General features: G+C 39.5%; 1 protein-coding gene across 3 annotated transcripts in view; it reads left to right on the top strand.

The window, feature by feature from the left end:
- arhgef12b (Rho guanine nucleotide exchange factor (GEF) 12b) overlaps positions 1-22,403 on the top strand; it is a 49,939-nt gene that overhangs the window by 19,420 nt on the left and 8,116 nt on the right. The window contains exons 2-27 of one of the 3 annotated variants that reach the window (XM_079478033.1): positions 5,414-5,434; positions 6,496-6,590; positions 11,111-11,209; positions 11,839-11,888; positions 12,617-12,674; positions 13,105-13,298; positions 13,768-13,881; positions 14,649-14,777; positions 14,899-15,021; positions 15,098-15,190; positions 15,539-15,649; positions 15,761-15,853; positions 15,948-15,990; positions 16,516-16,648; positions 16,762-16,899; positions 17,480-17,512; positions 18,453-18,576; positions 18,730-18,829; positions 18,999-19,205; positions 19,583-19,700; positions 20,354-20,389; positions 20,592-20,746; positions 20,860-21,006; positions 21,397-21,482; positions 21,826-21,951; positions 22,202-22,316. In XM_079478033.1, the coding sequence (XP_079334159.1) occupies positions 5,414-5,434; positions 6,496-6,590; positions 11,111-11,209; positions 11,839-11,888; positions 12,617-12,674; positions 13,105-13,298; positions 13,768-13,881; positions 14,649-14,777; positions 14,899-15,021; positions 15,098-15,190; positions 15,539-15,649; positions 15,761-15,853; positions 15,948-15,990; positions 16,516-16,648; positions 16,762-16,899; positions 17,480-17,512; positions 18,453-18,576; positions 18,730-18,829; positions 18,999-19,205; positions 19,583-19,700; positions 20,354-20,389; positions 20,592-20,746; positions 20,860-21,006; positions 21,397-21,482; positions 21,826-21,951; positions 22,202-22,316 (2,741 nt within the window). The remainder of the gene's footprint in view (positions 1-5,413; positions 5,435-6,495; positions 6,591-11,110; positions 11,210-11,838; positions 11,889-12,616; positions 12,675-13,104; positions 13,299-13,767; positions 13,882-14,648; positions 14,778-14,898; positions 15,022-15,097; positions 15,191-15,538; positions 15,650-15,760; positions 15,854-15,947; positions 15,991-16,515; positions 16,649-16,761; positions 16,900-17,479; positions 17,513-18,452; positions 18,577-18,729; positions 18,830-18,998; positions 19,206-19,582; positions 19,701-20,353; positions 20,390-20,591; positions 20,747-20,859; positions 21,007-21,396; positions 21,483-21,825; positions 21,952-22,201; positions 22,317-22,403) is intronic. The other 2 variants (XM_079478034.1, XM_079478035.1) reach the window with 2 other exon arrangements.

Genomic DNA, 22,403 nt, shown 5'->3' with positions numbered 1-22,403 from the left:
TAAATCACTGAACACAGTTTATTTCGACTTTGTTGACAATGGAAACTAAGAGTTCTCTTGGCGATTGTACGTTTTCTGAACTCATCCGAGCTGGTTCAGTCTCATCCATAAATTAAACTCTTGAATAACATTTAAAGATTTCATGAAAAATCATTAGATGTGTTCATATAAGCCTGGGCATGTATGAAATCAATGACGTTTCTAAACAGAGTTGACGTTGAGACTTCAGAAGGAATCAGAATAACATCTCTTAAGCAATGGCTGTAAGTTTTTCCAGTTGGAAAATATGAGTGGTAAAGTCAGATGGCTTTGCTAACAGGTTTGTTATACTTGAAGAATAAACATAACTAATGAAATTAAAATGTTAGTGGTGTTACTCACGTTTTGCTGGCATGTAGCTGCAACCAGTTAGTTTTTATTCTGCTACCAGATTTTATTCTTTAATTCGGCTTGAGGCTGTGCACATTTGTCCTACAGGCCTATAGTCACAGGATATGTAGTTTTTCATCACATCATTTTAGTTACTATAAATCAGTCTGTATGTGCAAGCAACATATATTTAACTGAATCAGAGATCTGTTTGACATTAACAATTACATACAAATATCTGAAATCTTCTAATTTTTTAAATACTTATTTCCTTAGTGTCTTTGCTACTGTTTTGTCACAGTATCTAATGATGGCATTTATTTGCATTTAAAAATCCTTTTTAGTCTGCAACCAGACTTATTTTGGGCCGTAAAATCAAATTTCATTAGTTTGTACGTTTATAGTACCTAATATTTTGAGGACCCATTGTTATTAAAAAGTTTTACAATTTATATAGAATAATTGGAATATGTTTGCTTAAAAATGACTTTAATGCTATTCATATTGATGCATGGCGAGAAAATTATACAATAGGAATAGTTCAGCCAAAAAGGAAAATTCTGTCATGAAGTACTCACCCTTAAGTCGTTTCAAACCTGCATACATTTCTATGTTCGGCTGAACACAAAGAAAGATATTTAGAAGAATGTTAGCAACTGACATTTTGGGGTGAACTATATCTCTAAATACTTGTCTATTGCAATCTTTGTATTGCAAACCATTCACGCGAAAGTTCTTCTATGGCGTTCTGAAAAGTTGGCAGTAGCCTGAAGGTTGGTAATGATTTTCATTTGCAGTCTTGCTGGGATTGTTTCTTGGCCCACTGTAAAGGGTTAAGAGGTTATGTCTCTACCCTATGCGAAATGTGTCAGCATATAGACAGAAGGATGTATTGAACCCCTTTATAAGGTATTTAAATTGGGTTTCCATACATTTTCAATGCATGTGTGTACTTTTATAACACCCCTTCCCTGCCCCCACCAGCTCATCCCAATGATAATAAAACGTGAACAGACAGCGTAGCGTGAAGAAATGTGCGTCCGCTCGCTCGCTCAGTCTCTCCCCGGGTTTATTGGGGCAGAAGGAGAGATTGCTCCAGAGTTGAGACTCAAACCTTCAAGCATTTCAAGAGGGTGAGAGACAGTGGAAAAGAGGGCAACAGGGCAGAAGCTGTTTCCATCACTCTTTTGAGTCATGTTCCGCTGTGATCATATTTATTTAAAGACTTGTTAGTCAAAAGGAAATCGTTTGCTTCATTGTAAAAAAACACTGTGATATTATTAGTATAATTGTTTGGGTAATGGTTCTTTGGATAGACAGGATTGTGGCATCTGAAAGTTTTACAGCTGCATTGAAAGTTGGAGTGCAAGTCTCGCACTAACAAGCTTAAAAGCTCATAGAGGCAAAGTCGCTCAAATAATTTCCAATAATCCCAAAAACCTGCAAATGATTCATTAATCTGCAAACTGATGTTGGCAGTCAAAAATAAGGTGTGAAATATGCTCTGAGCGGCTTGGCTTCATTGTTATTTCTTCCGTTACAATAGCATCATTCATAATACAAATCTACTGCCATTGTCATTATCATTGGGAAGGTTTGGCCTGGGATCAGTTTGAGTCAATTGTTGCATGGCATGAGTAACTTCCAGTGCAAGGGAAGCTGTTTACCCAAAAATAAATTTCGTCGTCATTTATGCTCATGACGTTCCAAACTGACTCTTTTCTTCCGTGTAACACAAAAACAGATGCTTTGCAGAATATATTTACACGATCCGTGTCCAGGGACTGTCAAAAAGCCCCATAAAAGTAGTTTATGCTCGGTGTGCTAAATTTCAAGTCTTCATAGCTGCGTGAAATTAAAGTCGTTATTCTTGATAAAACGCCACCTGACATATCACTCAAATCATATTTACGCTTGTGCACGCGTGATGCCGAATGCCCTTGGTTCTTGTGTTTAGTGCGCTGGGTGTATATGTTGTTATTGATGTGCATTTTTGTGCACAAATAGAATGCAACTTTTGGTAATTGTTGGTAAATGCTTGTGGAACAAGTTGTGTCAGACTGCACATATTCTGTCAGCTTGGACGTGCGTCTGGGACTTTCATGGCTAATGTAAATCTATGTATTGTGGGAATGTTTAATATGTTTGCAGTGCTGGAACGGGACCACTTGTGGTTTAGGCCAAATAATGTGACTTTTTATCAGAAGATTTAATGTGTAAATCTTGTACAAACATGATGCATATTATATTTCACCCCAAATGATAAGAAAATATTGACATTTGCATTAGAGGTGTAACAATAAATTGATGCGTTACATATCATGATACAAGATGCGCTGTTAAATGGATCTGTTGATTTCTTTATATCTTTATAAAAACTTCTGTTATATATATTAATATATGTTATATAAATTGTGAGTCCAGTTTTCATGTCTGATCCCCAAAGCACTAGATTATTAAATCCGTATCCACAAAGACCCACAAGATGATAACAGTATTTGTCATATCCTTATGCATTGGGATACATCCCTTTTCTATGTCATTTGAATGCACGATTTTCTCATTCCTGTTATTACAGAAAGACTTACGCTTGGAGATTTCCTGGAAATGTGATGTTTTCCAATTATCTCTACTTTTATTGTTGCTTCGGCGTCTATTAAGAACATCGAAGCAGTTATGTGTTTGTTTGCCACTGAAAGCTTACAGGGAGTTTTCCTTGGAAAAGGGAGAAAATGGGAAGAGGCAAAACCCTGAGACATTTTATTCAAGCCCCTTATTTTCCCCCTGCCCTCACTCTGATCCACCCCATACACCAAACCCCCCCCATTCACACATTCAGGAAACGAGGGTCCCTGCCAGAAGCCCTTTCTGTTTCCGGGAATCAGGCCTACAGGGCTGCTGTGTAATGGGCCAGCTCTGACGTGAAAGCCATTGTTCCCGTGCGGAGCTCTATTGTGGAGGGGAAGGAACAGCAACAAAAACAAAAACCACCCGCGGAAGGAGCTGAGAGGGAGGGAGGACGAGATGTCTGAGCTATTTCTGTAAAGGGGCTCCTCTAGTTCTTCCCCAGGAGTGCTCTGTTCTCCGATGAGACACAGGAGTTATTGCGTGTCGGGCTGCAGAGTTTATCCCCATGATCTAGCTTGTCTGTCACGGTAAAGGCTGACACGAAAATTCAAAAATATACGTCTCGTGAGAATCTGATCTGCATGGAAAGGCCAGCGCTTTTGTGTTTGATGGAAGTGTAATGGAATATAGATGACAACCTTTCCACTGTGTGGCCAAGAGAGGAACAAAAAAGTACCATCTTTACATCTAACACTGGGTTCACACCACATGCGAATGAAGCGTTTTGCGTAAGTTATTTACATAGACGCGTATAGACGGGAACTCGCCACAGGCGATGCGAACGTGCGTCAACACGTCTTCCGCGATGGTTGAAAATATTGATCAGATCGCATCATTCCCCCGAAAATAACAAACTATTCCCGCGAGTAATAAAGAGCGTGGAACGCGATTGTTCGTGTTTGGTGTGAACCCAGCATTACAGTGTTTTCGACCAAACCTGGATAAGAATTAGGAAACTTGTGTTTTTAACACTCATATGAAAGCTCATACAGTAAATAAGATCTCGATATCGAAGCGCTACGGTGGCTGACACAGGACAAACATGTTGTCACGTTTTCGCTTCTTTGGCGAAGGACATTTTAACGAAACGTGCTCTGTAGAGCAGTTCGTCTGTATAGGGCTACTGTACAAACAACATGGTGAATTCCATGTAAGGGGACCCACGGTGTATGTAGATAGAAATGGCTCATTCTAAGATAATAAAACATAAAGCTTCATTTTAGAAGGTCTTTATACACCTCTGTACATATTATATTGCATTTCTGTCCAATACAAATGACTTTTTTCTGCAGGACACCAAAGTGGATGTTTTGAAGAACGTTTTTTAACCAAACTACATTGGACACTATTGACTTTCATTGTATGGACACGAAACCATTAGAGACTAAGACTCGACACAGCACACTTAGTTTTTCTTGCGACTGGAAGCACATGCATCAGACCACTACACCACACATTTAACAACTCCTGAGTCACGACTGAATTTTCTGCCGAAGAAAGAGCTTCCTATCATTTATCAATCATATATTTTTTCGTGAGTACAGTTTTTGTACCCGGCTCCTGCTTCTTAATTTAGATCAGATTTTCCAAGTATGCAATAAAGCATAAATTTTATTATAGATTTCAATATGAAGTTATTAAAATGACACGCATCCAGATCCAGATTATTTTAACTGTACAATCTGTACAATTTCTTTAACATCTCCATACTCTTAATGTATTTTAACAATTGTCACATTTGTCTTTATCCAATTTTAAGAGAAACATCCGAGACTTAGTTGATACTGTCATAAAATGCAACTAAGAATCTCATTAGCTATGAAAAAGCAAGATACTTCTGTCTGTGGAACAGTTCTCTATAATCTACAAGAACCATGTAAAACTAGGCATTTTTGAAAGCAGGTTGAAGCATTTTTTCCTAGACGGATAAAAATAACACATAGTCTTAGCTGTTTAACATTTCCAGTTTCTTTCCTTTTTTTGCATAGAGGACACACATCTTGTATATTTATGTGACCCTTTAGTCCCGTGTTTTGAAAGCAAACTGAAGTTTGACAGAGGCAAGCCTATGGGTCACAGGGGAGATTTAGCAGAACCTCATCCTAGTACATGAAGCCAAACAACAAACAGATTATAGGCCCCACATGGGGCAGAGTTTATGAAGATGGAAAGTTGAAAAACACATTATGCAGAACAACCATTGCAAATAAAACAATTTTACCCTGTTTTGTAAAGGAGAGGCAAATACGGGTTGAGTCAATTTCTGTGCTAGCACCACTGCGAAAATAGGAAGTAATTAAACAATATAATAACAAACAATAATTAAACACAATATTGAATATGCATAATTACCATATAAACCGATATATAAATATAAACTAATATATCATTAACTTAAATATTGTTTTTCTTCCAGGTTTCCCAAAAAAGCGAGCAGGTGAGTTGCAACACCGCCTTTAGCTCTCTCCTTTCAAAGCCATTCAAGCGACAAGGACAGCAGCCGTGCAGACAGTTAATAGTGGATTTCTGCAGACAGTGATAAGGGCAGGTTGAGGGTAGACACAACATTGATGCCGTCGCTGATATGAAATGCTTCGATTCACAGTATTAAGGGATAGTTCAACCAAAAATTATCATTTACTCACCCTCAAGATGGTCCAAACCTCTTTAAATGTCTTCGTTCAATGGAACACAAAAGAAGATATTTTGAAGAATGTGGAAAGCAATCAGTTCTGGGGCACCATTGACTTCCATAGTGTTTCCTATTATGGTTGTGACTGTAACAGTGAACCTGAACTGTCTGGTTACAGACACTCTTCCAAATATCTTTGTGTTAAACAAAACAATGAAATTTATACAGGTTCGGAACAACTTGACGGTGAGTAAATGATGACAGATTTTCTGCAAACTAGCCATAAAACATCAAGGGATACATGTAAGCGATTTCCCCCTTTGTTTTTACGAAACTAGACATGATCAAACTGTACACAAGGTGTCATTTTATTGTCTATTTATTGAAGGGTGAATAGTCAACAGCGTGTGATTTCTGTAAGATATCATTCACTATTAAGCCCATTTTATTGGATTGTTGTGATTCTAATGCTACCAGGCATCGACATATTAAATGAAAAGATCTTTATATATTTTTTTTATAATGCTGTAAGAATCTTTTGTTGACCCTTCTTTGTTTCAAACTATTTTGATCATTTCCTGAAAACATTGATGCGGGCTTTTTATTTTATTTTTGCTCACACGGCTGGTGTTGTGATAACCGTTTTTAATAAATCATTGATTTCCCTGAGAACGGTAGTTTGCATTGTGTTGGTCTGAAATGTTTTGTCTACTCTCTCCGGACCTTTTTTGGACGGGGTTCGAGTGTGACCTTTTGAAAGTGGATCCACATTTCCTGTCTTGTTTTTGTGTGCATTTGGATAAGAATAGCATGATGTGGCACTGATGGTGACCGTTTTCCGTTTGTGTGTGTGTGTTTGTGTACAGGACAGGAAGTATTCTCAGTAAGGACCATCCCCCTGACAAAAAGCCTAATTGCGACAATGCATCAGTCCCCCCCTCGCATGAATTTGACCCCACAGGTAAGAACTCAAGTGTTCACTTGAAAGACATCTTGTAAATAATGCATCCACCTCTCTGTCTCGCATTCTACCTCTCTCTTTCGTTTATTTCTTTTGCTCTCTCATCACATCCACTTTTCCAGAGAAAAAGTGTTTGTTATTGAAGTAATAGACAAACATATATTTTGATTATTTAAAGCGAATTGCATGTGCATGCATCAGCATGGTGACAGCTGCGATATGGTGTATGTGAACTGCAGCTCTCTGGATGTTTCTTCGTAGAAAGATTGAATGCAGACCTAACCTCTTTAAAACAACATCTGCTGTTGGACTGCGTCTGTATTAAGATTTGCACCAGGAACATGTCAAACCCAGTAACATCGAAAGGGCCGCGGTGATGTCAATCATCATTTAAATGCTGGAGTAGCACCTTGTTTAACACACTTTGGCTTTCGGCAATAACTTTAATAACAACTCCATGAATCAGACTCTGCAATTCAACCCTTAAAGGGGCAGTTCACCCAAAAATGAAAATGTATTCATCATTTACTCACCTTCGAGTTGTTCCAAATGAGTATGCATTTCTTTGTTCTGATGAACACATAGAAAGATATTTGGAAGTGTGCTTATAACCAAACGGATCTCGACCACCGTTTACTCCCACATAATATTTGTATTGAACTGTCCCTTTAAGGGCCTATTCAAGATCTGTTTCCTTTTATCTGAATTGTCGGCGCTTACGTAGGACCCCCCTTGAAGTACGAAACCTGAATGCTGCTGCCTTTGCTCATGAGCATTCAGTCCAGCAGCCAGGTTTCTGAGTCGCAAGTTCCATGTGATCTGTCATGATGATATTGAACGCTGGTGGAGAAAGATGCTTCTTACAGCCAAATGGTGTAAAATTAACATGGAACCATCCAAACCTTAGACCTAGGGCTAGTCGACATAACTAAAATATAGTATAGAATAATCAAAAAAGCATGATTTGGATAAAACATTTAAAATGTTTGATGCAAAAACTGTAATAAATGCAGCTTTAGATGAAGAAAGATATCGATTGTGCTTGTTTTCATTGTCTTCTTGGACACCTGGTGATGGTACTTTGTTTAGTATGTTTTTTCTGGAAACCGAACCATCACCATTTTACAGATAGGGGGCCTGATACTTTTCCCGATACTCGTCCTGATACTTTTGTCCATATAGTGTATTTCAATGTGTTAAACGTGATGCTCTTTTATAGGCATTTTAGCCTCTGACCAAATCTGTGTTTTAAACCAGGAAGTCTCTTTTATAATCCATAATCTTGCCCAGGATTATTTGATCGTAACTGGAATGATCAGCAGAACCCATGTTGCCATGCAGTCCAGCAGTTTAAAGCTTTGATTCCCAGTGCTTTAGGTCTAATGTGATAACCAGCAGCCGGGTTATAGCATTATGTTGGAGGACCCATTCCACCACAAACTGCGGATGTTGTCACAGGGCTGTAATCCCTCTCTGTCTTCCTGTCTAAGGGACGCACAGCTGTGCAGCGATCAGAGAGGGAATTTTCGTTTGAGAATGGCGGTTCATTTTACAAAGGGATCCAGCTGAGTCATGAAGGAGGATATACAGGGTGTGTCTCAGATGTGTCTGACTCATCGTGTTATAAATTAATTCAGGAGGAGAGGTAGCAGTGTCTGGTCATGGATAAAATGTGTCTAATTTGGTAAAACCGTTGCCTCAGGATTGCAATCTCTGACCTTTTAAAAAGAATGTTACATAAGTGATCCCGGTGTAAGAAAGCTGTATGCTTTTATCTTTTTTCCTGCCGTTGATGAGATTTTCTGTAATTTAGGACTCCAATTTTTTATCTATCTTTTCACTCGGTCACTCATCTTCTGAAAGCGTACACCATCTACAGATCCACAAACAGGATAATACTATATTTATGTATTTTATTTATCATTCATATTTTCAATCAAAATCCGCTCTTCGACAAAAACAGTTTTCTTTGCTTTTCCTCAAAATATAGTTTTTTGGGAAAAAATGAATGAAGCTTAGCTAAGTTTTTTTTCTAAGAGGCTGGGTTCTCTTGATAGGTAGCATTTTTTTAAATTGATATAAAATCATAAAAAAATGCTTGTGGCATAATTTCCTAAAGAAATGTGTATGCCTCTATATGATCATAGTAATGCATTTAATACTGAACATAATTTCAATGATTTTTCATAAATCATGTTATGTTTCTTGCTGTTTTCTGCTGTTTGTGTGTGTGTGCCACATGTTTTCTGCTGTCAGAACTGCCTGTTCAAAATTTTCTAGCGGACAGAAGACCAGAGTCGTGTGGTAAGAGTCACAGAGTCCCGGGGTTTTGGTGTGGGGTGCGTGTGAGTGTGCTGTTCTGTTCCTATCGTCCTCCAGAATTAACCTCAACACGAATGGGCTGTACCCTGCCTCAGACACATACTTAATCTTGAGCCCTTTGCATGCTTAAAGTGGCGTGCAGTGCTGTGTCATCACATGTTATTACCTTTCTATTACATTACATTTCGTGAGCTGTTTGGCTGTTATCTGGATTGAGGCTGTCAGGGGATTCATGCTTCAGTTATTAGTCTTATTAGAGATGTTATGTCTCTATTTAAACATTTTTGAACACAATTGAACAGGAATTTCTCACTTCAAACTTAAAGCTTTACAGAATATACACTTTAGCAGTACAAGAAAATCTGTATATGAATAAGGAAGTGTCTTTGTTTATCTAGCAAACTAATACTAGTGCTATGAAACTGTATAAGAGTCCCTTTTAAGGGAAGTTGTGGTACTCAGCTGCCATGTTTGCAGCGCCTCCGTGCAGCTATTTCAGTCATCCAAGTCCTATCTATCTACTTGAATAGGGAATGAAAGATATCTCTTTGGTTCGCTCTAATCATAATTTAATAGCATATTTTCAACCAAATGTTAAACCATGGGGGTATTTGAGGACCTTTCGCATGTCAGGAAAATCTTTGATTTCCCTTCCTGATTCTTTCTATCTTGAAAAATATCTCTGTGGTTTTGTGTCCATACAGTGAAAGTCAGTGGAGGCTAGTGTTGTTTAGTTTCCAGTGTTCTGCCGAAGAAAGAAAAGAACATCATATACTTCAGATCGGAGTCTTGTACAGACCAAGCTTCCCTTGCATTTACAACAAGTCAACCGAAAAAAATGTGTCGAGTTTGTTTGTGACGGCCTATGACTTTAGAACAACGTCAATAAATATACAAGCCTAATGCAGCAGACGCTTTATCATAGCGGACTTACAAACGCTTAGGCTTTACCTGCAAGCTTTTGTGGCTTCAGATCGAATCGTGAATGTTGCAGACGATAACAGGACACATTGTGAATGATGCGTGCGGAAGCAGGACAAGATAACATATATTATTACTGGGACTGTGACAGAATTGGGCATGACATCTGTCTCACGCGCGGCTCTCTTGGAACAGCCTCTTCTCAAAGGTACAGTGTCAAAATCACATGACCCGCGACTAGTCGACATCAAGCTTTTAAGTTCGCGTCAGAGCATTAATGTCGACTAGTTCATTCAACCCCTAGTCTACACCGGATGCGGCGCGGTGCGCCAAAAGACAGTTAAATGCATTAGAACCTGTTATTATTTTAAAGTTTGTCCACAGTGGATGTGGCGCGACAGTCCCGTTAGAACAAGACATGTGTGGTTCAGCGCTGGTCGTGTCCGGTGTAGATACAGTGTAAATGATTTTCAAATGATGCATTTTCATTCTTGGGAGAACTATCCCTAAGACATTTACTTTTATTTGCTTAGTGGTTTTGTCTACACTAACCTAGTAACTTGCGCTAACCTTTGGGCATTTGCCAACGGTCTCAAAATATTGTGTTCTTGATGGCTTTTTTGTGATGGTAACAGTGATGGGTAAGATGAACTTTGTTGCCATCACACATGAATGACTAATGATGAGCTACACTGAAGTAATGCATGAAGGTTCTCATAGATACCATTAAAGAAATCACTTGCTTTTGATTGGTGCACATCATTGTGATTTTGTTTTCATAATCTTGGAATATAATAATTGAAACACAATAGCTTTATTCTCATCTGAAACAAGCCCTCTTTGGCCACAAGTTGAAGTTGTGTAGAGACTTGACCATCCAATCCTTTCCCCGATAAATAATACATTGTGTAACGTTTCACATTGACTTCCATACTAAGAGAAATCTCTCATGCTGAACATTTAAAACAGCCTTTTTGCTTTCTCACATAAGCTTTCTATAAGGTCATAAACATGCTTTCGAACAGGAAAAGAAACTCATTTCAGAATGTCTTTTGTGATTCATGGCATGCTCAAGGCCTTTTAGGAAATCAGTTTTAGTGGCTCCACAATACACACGCAGTTTGTGGGACTAGAAATAACAACACACTCGTCTTTATCCAGTCTCTTGAGTGGTGCTTATGGAGTTCCTTTCTCTTGTGCACTCCTTCCATTTCTTCATCCCTGCTTCTCTCTCTCTCTCTCTCTCTCTCTCTCTCTCTCTCTCTCTCCCCCCACAGGGCTTGTGCAGCGTTGTGTTATCATCCAGAAAGATGAGAATGGCTTTGGGCTGACAGTGAGCGGCGATAACCCCGTGTTTGTTCAGCTTGTGAAAGAGGGTAAGAAAGACACACAAGCACCGTTTTCTTTATTTTACATTACTTGTACCTATAGTGTACTTACATTGTACTTACCGCAGAATGTACTGGTTAGTATAAGGTAACTACATGTTATACGTTTAGGTGTAGGGGTAGGTTCAGGGTTAGTACCCAGTTATAATATTTACTGTAATAAGAAAACCATAGGCTGTACATGGGATATAGGACTGTAAGTGGTACCCTGTTTTCTGTTGTTTACTGTTTTTTCTTTTTCCTGAACATGCATAAATCATTCTCATAAATTAACATTGACTTACTTTACTATAATTAGTTGGTTACGTAACATCACAGTACAGTATAACTAAAACACTAATGTGCTAAATGCATAGTTGGTTTTTTGGGTTCCTGCGGTAAGCCGATGTGGCCTTAGATGTGTCAATCCTTACACTTTACCATAGTGGTACCACAATACAGCAATGGTGTAAAACAGTAACATGTACACATGTAACATGACATTTAAAGAACACCATGGTGTTACTTTACTGCATGGAACATTGTGTTGCCATACCATGGTTATACCGTAGTGATTACCCAATATGTTTCGTCAAATATAAACAGCATTTTCTCATATCCTTTTCTCTTGCATGTAGATGGAGCTGCCATGCGTGCTGGTGTTCAGACCGGTGACCGTATCATAAAGGTAAACATCACTTTTCTCCATAATGTTTATATCTGCGCAATAGATTTGAATGTAAATGAATGAAATTCAGGTCAAATGCTGCGCCGCCTGACTGGCCAACCCCAGAAACCATTTTTTAAGCAAAGACACTCACCTGATGTCAACAGGACATTTCCATTCTCTCGCTCTGCCACCTGCTGGGTAAAGGGAGAAATATGTTTGCCGAGTTTCTTTATTGGAAGGTTTGATATTGCAAAAAAGGACAGATATAAGCGTCTGCAAAATGCATAAATGTAAATCGAAGTTGTGATATCAGAATAAATTGAACGCATTGAGCAGTGTTATTTACTGTTAGCTAAATGAACAGTGTTTTCTGGAAACTTTTGATCAGTATGCAGAATGTGCACAACACAGTCCGATATTCTATTAACAATTTATGACCAATGCAAATTTCCTTCAGTTGCACTTTGGTACACCCACAAGTTGGTTTTAGACTTTCATGGCATTGAGAAATTTTGAGAGGGTCATTAATATTATATAAAAAAACTGATTTTTTATCCAAATAACAAAAGATTTTTCACCAAGCTTATTTGAAGCATTCAAGATTTAGTTTTACAATCACAGGAAACACATTCTGTATTTATTTAGATAGTATTGTGTTTACTGAAGTGGTATCATGTGGACCACTGTAATCAGATACAGCACAAACTTGGTCCTGTTTTAATGTTCTGGTCCTTTTTTTCATGCAGGTCAATGGGACGTTAGTAACACATTCAAATCATGTAGAAGTTGTAAAGCTTATAAAATGTAAGTAGCCTGTTCTTTACGTTAATCATTTGACTGAAGTAACTTTTATAACTGTGATAGAGTGTTCACACCAAAAGTGGTAAATCTCGCTATTCGCATGTAGTTGGACGCTTGTACCTTTTGAGTTTACTCGCATCATTCGCACGTGAAATTCGCTTCATTGCAGACGCGAATTCGCGTCATGGGAGGGGCTTCTCCCGCTCGTTCACGGCCCTACTAGAGCAGGCTCCTGATTGGTTAACGCTGTGCGAATTTTCTCCCAAGTTCAGATTTTTGAACTCATTTTGCGTCTTTCCTTTGACTTAACATCAAAATCACTCGCGCTTAACGCTTCATTCGCGTTTGGTGTGAACACACTAAAATGCTACATCATCGCTGTTCTGTTTTACTACAGATATCCCTATAGATTCGTATTTGTGTTTGTTTACAGCGGGCTCCTATGTGGCCCTGACTGTGCTGGGGAGACCACCAGGGCTGCCTCAAATCCCCCTGTCGGATGGTGAGGGGGAGGACGGGTCTCTCTCCCCGCTCACCTCCCCTCACTCCCCAGGGCCCATTGGCCCAGACAGGTCCTCTTCTTCCCCCAGCCCCTCCGAGCGCAAACCCGTCCCTCTACCTGTATGGGTAAGATCTTAATACAATTTATTATGCAATTTTTTCAGCAATTAACATAATAAAAGCTTCACATTTGTTGCCAAAGCTTTCAATAAAACGGTATTTACTGTAAATAAGTTTGCTGCCGGGGACAATTTTGAGAACTTTCCAAAATATTTATTTTGCCCTAAAGCGCTCAAACTGAAATTAAGCAACAAATTCCTCCAACATACTAAAATGCTGTTATACTTTAGGCTATCTTAATCACACATACAGCATAGAATCATGGGACGGTATCTTAATTTGCAGAAGTGACTCTATTAATATAGATTTACTCATTTGTGGTCAAGACTACCATTGAGCTCATACATAAACCCACATGTGTTAACCACGTGACATTGGGACAGATAATCTCACATCCTCTATATCAAAAAAATGATGTGAATGCTCAGAACGGCTGTGGGGATTGATCTGAATGTCTGCGTGGTGTGAATTCCAGACCATGACGGAGGATTACAGCAGGAACGCTACAACTAAACTACTGAAGGAAATCCAGGAAGCCAAGAAGCACATTCCACAGTTCCAGGATCAGCTGAACAAGGCAGCTGGACAGGTACATACAGTACACACACAAGTATTCCTGAGCGCTGTGTAGAAAATCAGTCATAAAAATACTATTTAATACTATTCAATATTTCTGAAGAGGATCATTGACAACAGGTTACCCCAAATTGCAATCACATAAAAGCGTATTCGTAAACTTGTTCGTTTTGATTTATCTTTGTATAAAAGAAAGAATTCATAGTTCATTTTAATTCTAAAATGGTTACATAAAATAAGGGGCAACAGGATCAGATCATTCGCAAACACAACAAACTTACACAGAAACATTTGGCTTGCTGCTAGGAGACCAATGACATATGAAACAAACATGGATGTGTAGATTACCACAGTTGTTGTTGTAGTGAGATGTCTATGCGTCGAGTCACAAAAGAAAAAAGTAAAGTGCATTAGTCGCAGTTTTGGAATTTCTTTTATAATCGTCACAAAATATTGCATGTTTTGAATTCCTCTGACTGGAAGGAATCATAGTCTGAAAAATTGGGTCCGGTCCCATCATACACTTCGACTGGCCAAAATCTGTAGACTAACTCAATTGTGACAAAAATCCAAGCAAAAGTTGTATCGTGTATTCCAGTCTTTACTGTCATTAAATTGCCCATTTGTCCCATTGACTATATTTAATACTGACATAATTCCTGCTTATTTAATGGTTGTGTTAAATACAGATTTACAACAAGACATCATAGACTTCTAATGCTTGAAATTGTCTCAATATGTAATGATGTCATAATAAACGTTACTGTGTGTCTGTCGTAGGATGGCTCTTTGTCTCCAAGGCCAAGTGAAGGAGAGCTTGAGGATAGAGGGGGAGATTCCGATCGCCCCCCTTTCTGGCAGGCCGATGCTGGAATGGAGTCAACCTGGACTAACAGCACAACGACCCTCGTCAGTACTCCCCCCTCAGCTTCATCCTTTGTGTTTCAATTGTGTGCCTGGTTTACGATCTGTGCGTCCTTGTGTGTTTGCCGTGTATAATAATTATTCCTACTGTACTTTATCCATGCAGGTCACTCCTAGTCCTGTCCAAGAGAGCCCATGCCAAAGAGAGACCCCCTGCCACAGCCCAAAGACCACACCACGAGACAGCCTCAACTCCTGCCCTTCACCAGATGCTGACGACACCCCTGAAGTGAGTGACCTCTTTAAGTCACAACTTCATTTCTAGTTTTTAGGTTTCAGGCATGATTTGTTCAATTCTTGTTTAGGACTCTCAGTCGAACGTGGGGAGCCCCCCCATCCGCCTGCCCCCTCAGATCATCGGTGCTGAGGATGATGACTTTGACACAGAGCAGGAACAGGTAGGGGCATCTCTGTTCATTTGTTTTTTAACATTGCACAAACATAGTTGACCATTTTCTGCGCTAAATGTTAAATTCATAGCTGCTCATCCGAAAAATAATTTATTGGTTAAGTGTCCATTTTAAAAATTATTACTTTGTTGCTAAATAGCAACATGCTACATATGGTAACAGGGTTGACATTTCAAGATCACTCCAAATCATACATATATCGGAAAAAATGGTACAAGGATATATTTACTTATTCTTCAAATCCATTCATTGTAATGTTTAGCCCAGCAGTGTTAACTTTGTGTGTGGTTTAAAGCCGTAGTTTCTTCATTGTGACTCTTTCTGCTCCCTCTTTAGGTGAATGGCCAGTGTAGCTGTTTTCAGAGCATAGAGCTGCTGAAGTCTAGGCCTGCTCACCTGGCAGCTTTCATTCATCACGTGGTGTCTCAGTTTGACCCTGCACCGCTGGTGAGATGATCATTCATAAAAATAAATGTCATGTTGTATACATACCTTCTACTTGTCTACTTATAGTTATGTCACATCAATAAAGCATCTCCCGTTTGATCTCCCCTGTAGTTGTGCTACCTCTACGCTGAACTTTACAAGCAGAGCAGCTCCAAAGAGACACGGCGCATCCTCATGGAGACATTCCTTCTAGACAAAACCGCTGTAAGGAGCCTCACAAACATCTCACCTTGGTCAACCTGTTGTTAATAGTGGGGTTTCTAAGAGCTCCATGTGCTTTTTTTATATTTTTGTACAGAGTTTGAAAGTGGCAGTGCCTGAATCCATCATAGCAGACCTAGGTAAGCTACTATTAGTTAGTTGATCGGTACGTAATATTCGTTTACTGAAAGGGATACTTCAGCCAAGAAACAGAATTTCACCATGTTTTACTCACTCTCAAGGCATCCTAGCTGAATATGACTTTCTTCTTGAAGAATAATGCAGTCGGAGTCATATTACCACGTATGGATTTTCTTCCAAGCGGTAGAATGGGGGGGCAATATTTTGAAGCTCCAAAAAGTGCATCCATTGATCAAAGAACGGCTCAACACGGCTCAAATTGCCCCCCCATCACTCCCATTCTATCGCTTGAGAGGAAAAGGATATGTGGTATTGTAACTCCGTCTGCTTATTCTTCAAGAAGAAAGTCATATTCAGTTAGCATACCTTTAGCAAAACATGGGGACATTTTGTTTCTTGGCTCAAGTATTCCTTTAAATAGACAATAAATGTATTTTCACAAAATAATTACAAAGAGTACTTTTTTCAAACGAAGAATCAGTTTCATTACTCATGAGCGTTTATGCATTTATGTATCAATGTAGAGCGGACCGCACACTTAAATAACACAGAACGAAAGAGGCCGGAGCCCATCTCAGAGGACATCCACAGAAAGTACGTCCATCAGCTGCAGGACACACTTCTCCCTGACATCCAGAAAAACCTTGAAGACTTCAGGTGAGAAACTGCACTTGCACACGACTGCGTGTCATTCAGTGAGCAAGGTTCTTATGTATGCCATCTACTCTTTCCTCCAGCTAGTTCTTCTATGCGTGTTGTTGTTGTTTCAGGCAGAAGCGCAGTATGGGTCTAACACTGGCCGAAGCGGAGCTGACCCGACTAGACACTGAGAGAATGAGAGACCGGGTGGCTCTTGAGAAAGAGCGATCCTGTGCAGAACACATCATCTCCATGATAGAGCAAGTTCTGTGAGTGTACATAAATATCCAACCAAATGGCTAATCTTGATGCTAATCTTAATTTTTATTCTAATCTTTTTGTGAAATGTTGTGCCACTCACGTCTTTATCATGTAAACTAAGTGCGGCTTAAAAAGTGAAGATCCACTTGTGTAACTTCTCTCGTTCACTTTTTGGCCATGTTTCCCTTTTGCTATGTGGAAGTTTGTGTTCTAGTGCATCACAGTTATGCACGCTAGTCTCAGTACCCGTTTCTTAGGGGTTCTTTCACTTTGTGTATGTATATTCATATTTGTTAGTTCCGTAAAGAAGAATGATGTCATTTTGACAGAAATCATAAATTAATAAAATTGTATTACTTATAGTTATGGGGTTTTAAATTATGATGGTAACAGGGTGGACATGTAATCCATCCATAATCTTTCAACAATACCCATCAATGAAGGAGAAAAAAGGCGCTCATTTGTAGTATGACACAGGCAAACACAGATTAATATAATACCTTTGTGAATGAAGCGAATTTAATTTTATTCAATTTGACCAAAGATTTACAATCTTGCCATGTGACAGTTGCGCTTGTTTCGTTTCAGGTTGACACCGCAGGCCACGGAGGAAGATAAGTGGTAAGGGGATTTCTCAGCTCCACAACCCCGAATTAAACCCGGAAACTGTATCTAAATCAAATCGCACCTAAAGCCAGGAACCATTGGATTGTTTGGATTTAGCCGAGATTATACTTTCAAAACTGTACCGTGGTTTTTAGACCATGTTTAATAGTAACCTAGTACTGTTCATACAATATGATAAACATTCTGTACCATTTCAATTACAATTATTTTAAAATAGGATTTCATAAGTCTGGAAAATAAGGTTTACTTTACTTTAATAAGACAGTGTTATGGATGTTGGCTACTCGGCAGATTTTTGGGGGTCAGTTTTATATACAATTTTGTAATTATTAATTTGTAATATTTTTTGTAAGGGTACACTAGCCCATCGAGGAGTGTTTGTGTCATATAGCAATAAAAGAGAACGTGAACGAAAGTATTATTAGGAATTACAGATCGCATACAATTACAGTTTTCACTCCCATTCTTGCGAGTGGTGTGTAAATGGAGCATATGGGCTTGAACAGCAGGGACCGGGGCGTTGTGTGTGTTCCCAGATGGCGCACTAGAGAGCAGATCCTCATGCAGCCACTGTCAGGAGCTTGCGAGGGTTATTTTTGCTCTGGCACCGAACGCTGTTACGCATTGCTCAAGTCATCTGTTTGGCTTGTAAACGTTTGTGAGAACAGCTTTGTGAATTTTTCAGCTGGGGCAATAGCTGTCAGTACCATTTTCTGCATTCTGTCAAGAATTGCTGCCCGGACTGAGGGCAGCGCTTGCTCCCCCTGCAGGAAATGACTTAACAAATATATTATTACCTGTAGAAATGTATTAGAAGTTGTACACATAATGCTTCATTATATTTTTTTGTAATATGAATATGATTTACATTTAATATTATTACTAGCTTCTGTGTGTTTGACACTAAACATCTCTCTCTCTTTTTCTCTTGCAGTAGCACAATTCAGTTTGTGATACTGTCGTATATGAAGCAGTTGGGTGTTAAAGTGAAGTGCTGGAATGAGTCGCGAGGGCTGGAGCACAAGCCTAAGCTAATAAACCTTTTTCCTAAAATAAAGGTATGGATCCAGTTGCAAGAAAACCCTTAATTCTAATTGTTACATAATTGTTCCTAGGGGTTTTCTTACCCCAAGGGGTTTCTGGGTTTTTTAGCCACATACTCTGGTTTGCTTGACTGTTTTCCTGCAGTCATTTACAGTGTCTCTGTTTAGCCCAAACAGAAAAGCATAAAACCGGAGAAAGACGGAATCGAGAAAAAACCGCGGAAAACGTTTCTTCCCAGGCGGCCGAGCAGGACAGACACTTTCTTACGTAAGTGATTCAGTTAGAAAATCATTACAAAATCTGCTACATAAATAATAAAATAGATTGTGTTTTACGTAAGCTAGTATTATGAAAAATATTGAGAAATGTATGCTACCAGGGACCCATGTTGGAAACCATTTAACTAAAGAACTCTCATGACTGTCTCATTCTTCAGCGGGCAAGGGTTCAGAGCCAAAGCAGCGTTTTCAGAAGCCTCAGCTGCCGTTCGGTGCGGGGGAACAGGCAGATGCGTCGTCCCCTTCCGTCCGGGGCAGTCAGTCAAGCGATGGTTCAGATGGCACCATTCCCTCGGTCATGTCACCTCCTTACAGCGCCCCAGCGGCACATGGGACAGACAACATCAGTCGAGAGTCTGAGAGCGGTGAGAGACTTAAACATATGTTGTTCTCTTCATTTAGTTATTTTTTATCACCAAATGATATAATTGTTCTGCTTATTGATATTAGGTCTGAATCTTTCCACCCAATCCTCCTTCCACATTCCAGCTTTAGTTTAAGATGTTTATTTTGTACTTTGCTCTGAACTCAGATCTGCTCCTTACTAAGCCTTTTCAGAAAACTCTTGTTGTCCTGTCTTCGATCAAATTTACTAGATGTGGTCCAACTGTTGCCACGCTTAGAGAGGGTGCTTTGTTCTTTGGTGTTTAATAGCAAGCTTTCTTTTTATTTTAACAGTGATTATATCCAACTTCGATTTCTAGATGTTCTTGCTGTAACATGACACGTGTCTGTGAAATAGGTGCAGTTCCGTCTTCAGCACTGCCCAACGCAGGAGACTTGCACGACTGGAACACTCACTTTGACTTCAGCCCCTGTACCCTAGAACATCTACACGAGGAGGAGCCTGAGATAGACAAGTGAGTCAGCCAGTCAGCATCTAGCACACGTACTAGATTAGTCATAAAATGGATCGAGAAAACGTTTTCGTTTACACTCCTGACAAATTCTGTTTATTTTTCAAAACGATCTGAAACAACGTTTTAATATAGGAGGCGTCACAGGGTTTTATAAGTTCTTGTCTAGACTTCTTTCTCATGCCTGGTCCCTATTGGGTATTAAATATACTCAAATATACAGATTTTATTAGAATTGTAACCGTATTTCAGACACGCTAACTGTTGTGGTTGGATTTGTGGTGTTAATACCGCACCGAACAAAATTGAGATAAAACATTATTGAATTCTCTCCAGAAAAAAGTTACCAGCAGCTATTTTTCTTCACAGTCGCACAGTTTAGAGTTTGTCGAACAGTGTGGTTTAGTCTATCAGTCAGTGGCCACGGCAAAGACCTCACAGCTATTTATGTTCCCTCTGTCTCTGTGGTGAAGACACACTTGCGTCGTCTCGAACAAAGACTTGTTGTGTAGTCTTCTCTATTAATGATCTTACTGAGACAGGGAATGAAAGTCGGCAGTGAGAAGCGGCTTTCTCATGACTTGGGTAATGCTGATGACACGCAGGTTGGGGATTGATGGGATTGTTTGGTAATTGAAATGTGATTTCTCTTACAGAACGCAGGACGCTGGAACCCCCAGGCCTGACAGGAGGTGAGTGCTCTCTGTTCAAGGTGGACCGTAGCCTGTATAGTGATGTTTGTTTATATTTCCCAGTTTAATCCCAGAAAACTAGAGAGAGAAAAGACTCAAACTCTTGAATGAGTTACTGAGCTTGTTTGAGATGTGTGCAGTTTACATAAGGTTAATTTGATGTTACCCCGACGTTCTCAATGCGTTCCCCGTGCTTGTGCAGAAGGATGGAGCTGCTGAGCATTGGAGATGTGCAGAGTGAAGATGATCAGGGTGCTGAGGCGGACCTGGAGTATCTCAACTGGCAGACGCTGGTGAGCAGAGACGTTCTGTCCACTCTCACCCATCAGGAAATCAAGAGACAGGAGGTCATCAACGGTGAGCCGCGTGCATTTCGCATTCAGTATGGATGCCGTAAAACGTTTTGTACGGAAGTTCATGTATTGTTTGTCTTGTCTCATTTGACGCTGTGCTTGTCACCGACTTCACAGAGTTGTTCTATACTGAGAGAGCACATGTCAGGATGCTGAAGGTTCTGGATAACGTGTTTCACCAGCCGCTGACCAGAGATGCCATCCTGCCACCAGCAGACATCAAAAACATCTTTACCAATCTAGAAGAGATCGTTCAGCTGCACGGTAAATATCATTAAAGGGATAGTTCACAAAACAATGAAAATTCTGTCTTTATTTACTTTATTTACAGAACGTTTATATATATATATATATATATATATATACCCTTTAAATACTCCTTAAAGACAAAGTTCACCCCAAAATAAAAAAATGAGTTCACCTTTATGTCACTCTGAACCTTTCCTCTGTGGAAAACAAAAGAAGATATTTTGAGAAAAGTGTAGTCAGTAGGAGCCAATGTTGTTTGGTTACCAGCGTTCTGACCAAATATCTTCCTTGGTGTTCTGCAAAAGAAAGCAAGTCATACAGATTTGCAATGACACGAGTCTTCATTTTAGAGCGAATTATATCTTTAAACTTTTCTAAACGCCTTCTTTTTCTTCATCACATCAGTGTCCTTAACAGAACAAATGGCAGCCGTTCGAAAGAAGAACGAGGCAGCGGTTGTTGATGCGATAGGAGATGAACTGCTGTCCTGGGTAAGACATTACATATTATAGAGAAATCCTGGCTGGAGATTCTAGGTCTGTACTACGACTTTCTTCCGCAGAACCCATTCACTTGCATTGGTTTTTGTGTTCTGCAGAAGACTGAAAATCTAACAGGTTTGTAATGAAAAGAGTTGTTCATTTTCATGTCTGGAATATGGCAGCTGGTTTATTGGTTGTGTACCGAATTGACCTCTTTACTGCTGACTGGTACTCATCTTATCAACAACCCAAACCAGCTTTGGCCAGGTGTGACAAATAAAGGACCAGACCCGTGGAGAACCATCTAGCAGGCAACATTTATACTTACTGTAGTGTGTTGAATTACCCACAGTTCAGTGGGGAGGAGGAGGAGAAGATCAAGAGAGCAGCAGGCATGTACTGTAGTAACCAACCATTCGCCCTGGAGCTCATAAAGAGCAAACAGAAGAAAGACCAGCGCTTCAACTCCTGCATACAGGTCAGCTGATACTCCTCTCAACCAGGGTTACATTTCCCGAAACCTTATTATCGTATATATCGATTCAACTCTTAAGGTATAACTTCACAATGACGTCGTAGAGTTAAAAGGTATCGGGAAACGCAGCCCAGATCATTTCATCAAAGTCTGTATTGTATGTTTTATGAACATAAACATTGAACAAATTAATACGGCAATAAAATAGATTATGTTCATATATAAAGTGTCACTGACATTTTTTGTAATGTAGGAGGCAGAGAGTAACCGACATTGCCGCAGGCTTCAGTTAAAGGACATTATTCCTGTGGAGACACAGAGACTCACAAAGTATCCGCTTCTGCTGGAGAACATCGCCAAATACACAGGTTCAGCTGTTACCTCAATCCTTCAGCATTAAATGCTGATATTATATTGTAATGATACGAGAACGTTTTCCTTGAATCTTTAAATGA

This window comes from Barbatula barbatula (genome assembly GCF_947034865.1).
Source record: "Barbatula barbatula genome assembly, chromosome: 2".
Lineage (NCBI taxonomy): Eukaryota > Metazoa > Chordata > Actinopteri > Cypriniformes > Nemacheilidae > Barbatula > Barbatula barbatula.
Note: the sequence above shows the minus strand (reverse complement) of the source record. Positions and strands in the feature narration are given on the sequence as shown.